General features: G+C 35.7%; 1 protein-coding gene and 1 long non-coding RNA gene across 2 annotated transcripts in view; one reads left to right on the plus strand and one right to left on the minus strand.

Annotated features, from left to right (window-relative positions):
• Positions 1-6: 6 nt before the first annotated feature.
• Positions 7-4,048, plus strand: LOC128251178 (uncharacterized). Its single transcript, XR_008267008.1, has 2 exons — positions 7-631; positions 1,357-4,048. It is a non-coding gene; the product is annotated as an uncharacterized LOC128251178 (long non-coding RNA).
• A 723-nt stretch (positions 4,049-4,771) lies between these two features.
• Positions 4,772-5,936, minus strand: part of LOC106882490 (zinc carboxypeptidase) — a 21,581-nt gene continuing 20,416 nt past the window's right edge. Inside the window, exon 11 of the mRNA XM_014933186.2 lies at positions 4,772-5,010. Within this exon, the coding sequence (XP_014788672.1) occupies positions 4,823-5,010 (188 nt within the window). The 3' untranslated portion in view covers positions 4,772-4,822. The remainder of the gene's footprint in view (positions 5,011-5,936) is intronic.

Consider the following 5,936-nt stretch of genomic DNA (forward strand, 5'->3'; position numbering starts at 1 on the left):
ATAATGAAGTGGACTGGCTAACTGACTGACCCATAGTTTCTTCCTCTTTAACCCTTGACCTTTGCCACCAAACCCTAACACAAACACACACATCTATCTGTCTGTCTATGTATATATACATACACACACACATATACACACACACACACATATACACACACACACACACACACATAAGACAGCAAGCTGGCAGAAACGTTAGCACGCCAGGCGAAATGCTTAGCAGTATTTCATCTGCTACGTTCTGAGTTCAAATTCCGCCGAGGTCGACTTTGCCTTTCATCCTTTCGGGGTCGATTAAATAAGTACCAGTTACGCACTGGGGTCGGTATAATCGACTTAATTTGTTTGTCTGTCCTTGTTTGTCCCCTCTGCGTGTAGCCCCTTGTGGGTAGTAAAGAAATAACACATATGCATGTTTCCACACATACATATATATGCATATACACACACACACACACACACACGTGTACATATCTATGCATATATGTATACACACAAACATGCATATATATATGTGTGTGTGTGTGTGTATACATATATTTGTTCACACTTACATACATAGAGGGAGAGAGAGTCACTAAGAATCCGTGAGTCAGTAAAAAGCAGCATCTCCTACAAGAGCCATCAAGTGAGTATTTTAATATTTATCCAACACATTATTATAGATTCATCTCAGCCAATTTCAGAAATACTCTTCCTATCTTCCTAGCAGCTCCTCTGATGAGTTCTAATTAGTAAAAATCAGCTGAAATGGATCTATAATACTATATTGTATCGATATTGATATATCTCGCTTTCTCTCCATATATATATATATATATTTATATATATATATATATATCTATTTATATAAGGGCATTACTATACATGAATGCCTCACGCTAAGAGGAACTCTAAAGTCAAACTACCATGTTTATTATGGTAGCTTTGACTTTAGAGTCCCTCTTAGCGTGAGGCATTTATGTATAGTAATGCCCTTATATAAATAAATATATTTATAAGAAATAAATGATGGATTTTTCCCTTAAATATTTTTATAAATTCATGTTCTGAGAAATTTCCTATAATTTCGATTTCTCAAGTTTATTGAATTTTTAACTCCAATTTCTTGCAAATTTAAATATTCGTTGCATCCACCGTGTGCAATTCTTCCCAAATTTAAATATTCATTGCATTCACTGCGAAGTATTCCATTTTCATTTGCAAAGTCTCATTTTCTCTTTTAATGTTTTCATTTCAAGTTTTAATTCACTATTTGGAAAACCAACAGTTCATTCTATTAATGTATACATAATGTAAAAACATTATTTATCGAATATAAATTTTTTTTAAATACCTGTATAATTTTTGTAGATGTGGACTTGGACAGGGTCCTCCGATCCCTTATCTGGATGCAGAAACTAGGGATTGACGAATGGTTAATAAGGGCTGTACAGGCCCAGTACAAGGATGCCGTTAGTAAGGTTAGGGTTGGCAATGAATATAGTGAAGAATTCCCGGTAGAAGTACAGGTCCACCAAGGATCAGCCCTCAGCCCCTTCTTATTCATCATAGTCTTCCAGGCAATAACAGAGGAATTCAAGACCTGGCTCTCATAGCAGAATCACTACCAGAACTAGAGAAGAAATTTCAGGTGTGGAAGCCAGGGTTAGAATCGAAGGGCCTTAGAGTCAATGTTGCAAAAACCAAAGTTCTAGTAAGTAGGAAGGCAAACACATCACAAACCCCTTCAGGCCCTGCTCAATCTGTAGAAAAGGTGTAGGTAGAAACGCCATAAGATGTACCCAGTAAGCTATGGACGCATAAGAGGTGCAGCAACATCAAAGGAAGGTTAACCAGGAAGATAGCTTTCGTGTGCGGCAGATGCACAGGGGCAATAAACACTACAGATGCTCATAAAACAGATTCCATCACATGTCAGGGGGGAGAAACTAGTAGTAGTTGACAGCTTCCGCTACCTAGGGGACCAAATCTGTAGTGGGGGTGGATGCTCAGAGTGCGTTACCACTAGAATAAGAATAGCCTGGGCAATGTTCAGAAAGCTCCTACCTCAATCACGTGTTCTTGTGAATTCTGTGCTGGAGATGGCAGAGTTTTATCTCCCTGCTAGCAATATAAACAAGAGTGAATTTTGCACCAAAAACACCAATATAAGCGTTTCTCTTGTGGTATCTACTGCAGTAGAGATAAATATTACTTCTCAATTATAAAATTCATTAGAAGTCTTTGCAAAAAGGGAAGTTTAGCTTTACATTTCAATGCCAAATTTTAATTATTTACCAAAGATAGACACAAAAAAAAAAATAAGAATACAGAATTTCTGTATTCAAATGTTTCCTTTTCAATGCATATCTTTTCAATAACATACAGTAATATATCGATTTTCATAATGTCGGAATCGGCCCACAAACTGTACTTTAACTGCTCTCAGGATCCAGAAACAAATCTGCCTGTTTAAAATGGCTTGTTTCGAGTTCTTGATTTTATTGAAATCATTTTTGTTTCAAGCCTATTTTGAACTTGAGATAAAAGAGGAGACATGAATGTCTCTCCCCCTCTCCCCCATATATATATATATATATAGTTTTAGGGAAAAGAACCAAGGTTCATGAACTCATCGATGAAAATCCACTGTCACATATAGAAAAATTGATAATTAAAAGCACAATAAATAAGTATAATATAATACAAAGTAAATATCATAAGATCAAGATAATAAAATGACTATATGTGTTTATATATATTTTATATATATTTTATACTGTGAAACTTATTTTAATTTTTAATAAATTGATTTTAATTGAGTTTTTACCTGTAATTTTGGATTTTTATCCCTGATATTATTATTATTATTATTATTATTATTATTATTATTATTATTATTATATATATGTGTGTGTGTGTGTGTGTGTGTAATGTATGTACACATATAGTCTTTATTTTTTTTCACTTGTCAGTCATTAGGCTGTAGTCATTCTGGGACACTGCCTTGAATTTTTAGTCAAAGCGACCCCAGGACTTGTCTTTTTAAGGCCTGTTACTTATTCTGTCAGTCTCTTTTGTCAAACCACTAAGTTACGAGGACATACACACACCAACACCAGTTAAGTGGTGATGGACTAACACAAACAAAAACACACACACACACACATATACACACACGTGCATGCATTTATAAAATCCTGCTCTGTTTCCTCACCACTGCTCTCATACTTGAACCCTTCAATCCCCTAACATGAAGTGGACCCCACCTTTCCTTGGGTTGATGGTGTTGCAAGCTTTATAGCAATCTCAGTTGTGATGAGGTTCACTTGCTAACCAGGTTTCTTTTAATGATGTGCAGAACAAGAGATCCGTTGCTTGGAAAACAGGTAAGCGTTTGTGACAGGAAGAGTATGAGACTGTCAAACATCTCAACATGCAAGATCGGAATATATCTTTTTGTTTCCTTCTCTCTCTTTTTCTTGTGTTATATATGTCAAACTTACCTTATGCATACATACACCAATATATATTCAGTAAAATTATAATACAAAAACATCTGTTATTTGAAAATATATTTTTATATTTTTATGTTCAAATATATATATGTACGTATAAATAAGATTAATTTGCAAAGGTATCATTTTGTTTTATTTTTTCGTGAATTATTTTTCTCGCATATTGTTTGCTATTTGTATCGAGATTATTTCCACATTGGTGGCTGCCATGATTTCGGCGCAAAACGAATCAGTTGCAGCACAGACTTCAAAACGATAGGTAGGGAGTCTCTAATCATGGTAACACATGCTGAGGAAGCTAAGGCTAATTTTGCCAGTGCAGAAACCGGTCCACGTGAGTCGAAATACTTAAATGCATGATAGTAGATTGTCTTAACCTGATTTGCCTTCGCTTGATTTCTATAATTATCATCAGTGTATTTTGGTGATTTAATAAGAGTTTTGACTGTTATTTCAAGCAGGTAGACATACTTACTATGTCTTTTGAATAATTTTAATTTTATATGTATAAATAGATAGAATAAAACTATTTTCCCTTAAGAAAATTAAGCTTGTTTTATTTAAACCAAATATATATTTATATATATAAGAAAGAGTCATTTATTTCTTTGTCATCTCTCTTATGGATTTCATTGGCTTACAGCAATTTCTGCTACAAGATGCAGTGGACTCATAGTTGAATGCCTGAAAAGCACTTTATAGCTTCAAGTCTATATATATAAAGCTGAGAATTGGTCTGACTGTATGTGTGCATCACTAAAACTTGAGAACTACCCAACGGTATGTGCATCTGAATTTAAAGGTTAAAAACCACAAGAACTGTCTTGAAAACCTAATATGTATATGATTGTGTGTCTGTGTTTGTCCCCACATCATTGCTTGACAACGGATGTTGGTGTGTCTACATCCCCATAACTTAGCAGTTCGGTAAAAGGGACCGATAAAATAAGCACTAGGCTTACAAAGAAAAGTCCTGGAGTTGTTTTGTTTGACTAAGGGCGGTGCTCCAGCATGGCTGCAGTCAAATGACTGAAACAAAAATTTAAAAAAAAAGAATAAAACCACGCTGAATCATTGTGAGTTGACTGAGGACAAAACTTAGGAATCCTCGTCATGCTCCGCCTCCTCCTCATCATCATCATCATCATCATCACCATCATCATCACTATCATCACCACTACCACCATCGTCATCATTGTAGTCGTTGTCATCATCGACCTCATCATCAATGAGGGCAGCGTCTTCCACACCAAAAATTACAACAACAATTTTTGTCAGTTTAAATCTTTCTTTATGTATATTTTTTATCAAATGATCGTTTATTTCTCAAAGTTCTCGGCAAAAGCCTTGAGGGCGACAAAAAGTTCCCGGTAGCTGGGCTCTATTTCAGATTCTGGCATGATGAAACCCAAACTGCTGGAAGGGTCAGGGCGTAGTTCAAAGGCATAAGCGTACTTGACTTTCATTTTCATTTTTGCCCAATCATAAGCCCCACCTGTGGCAGGATCTATTGGAAATGAAGAAAGGAGAAAAACAAATTAAGAGAGAAGAAAGAGAGTAAAAATTAATTTTTAGACATCATTAAAGGTACTGTCATACACATACACACATGCAAATGTATATATATATATATATATATTTACTCTCACACACACATACATACACATACAAAGATACATGCATATATATATATATATATACATACATATATGGTGGTTGTCTACTCCTTACACAGAGTTTGACCACCTCCTGCACCTACACCTTAGCCCGTTCATGGCGTCTGATGTGGCTTTTTAAACCAGACAGTGTTTTGAAAAAACACCCACACAGATTGCACCTCTGATTTGCACTACCAATACCTGCAAGTAAGTTCTGCTCATTGTGGATCCTAACATGTCTTTTAAGACCCCCATTGGATTTGCAAACCCTCTGGCACACACCAGATTCAAACGTGTGCACAGACATATAATCAGAATAGCTGGATGAGGTTTGTTTTCCATGGGTTCGCAGTACATCGATCATCAAAGCAGTTTATCATGGACCAATAGCCGGATTACTACCTCTCACTTTGAAGAGTATGCTTTTGCAAACCAGGAACAGGAAATATCAACCGAATACCCGATGCACAAAAGGAATGGAGATGCTGAAAAAATAATAAAATGTGACAATCAATGCACATTTTGTGGAGTTCACACTGAAGATATCACCTACATCAAAAGCAGTTGTCCACAAATGTTGTCACGATATTATTTACAAATGAGATATGATGTTGTAGCTAGGACACTCTATAATGAAATCCGTCGGAAGGATAACCCCAAGGACAAAGGAATAAGAACCCACAATATGGTAGAAGCCATAGCCACTCATAATAAAAAGGAATACTGATAGAATGTCCCATTTCCACAGGTCCCCCTCCTAATATGTGTGCATATA

This window comes from Octopus bimaculoides, chromosome 28 (assembly GCF_001194135.2).
Source record: "Octopus bimaculoides isolate UCB-OBI-ISO-001 chromosome 28, ASM119413v2, whole genome shotgun sequence".
NCBI lineage: Eukaryota > Metazoa > Mollusca > Cephalopoda > Octopoda > Octopodidae > Octopus > Octopus bimaculoides.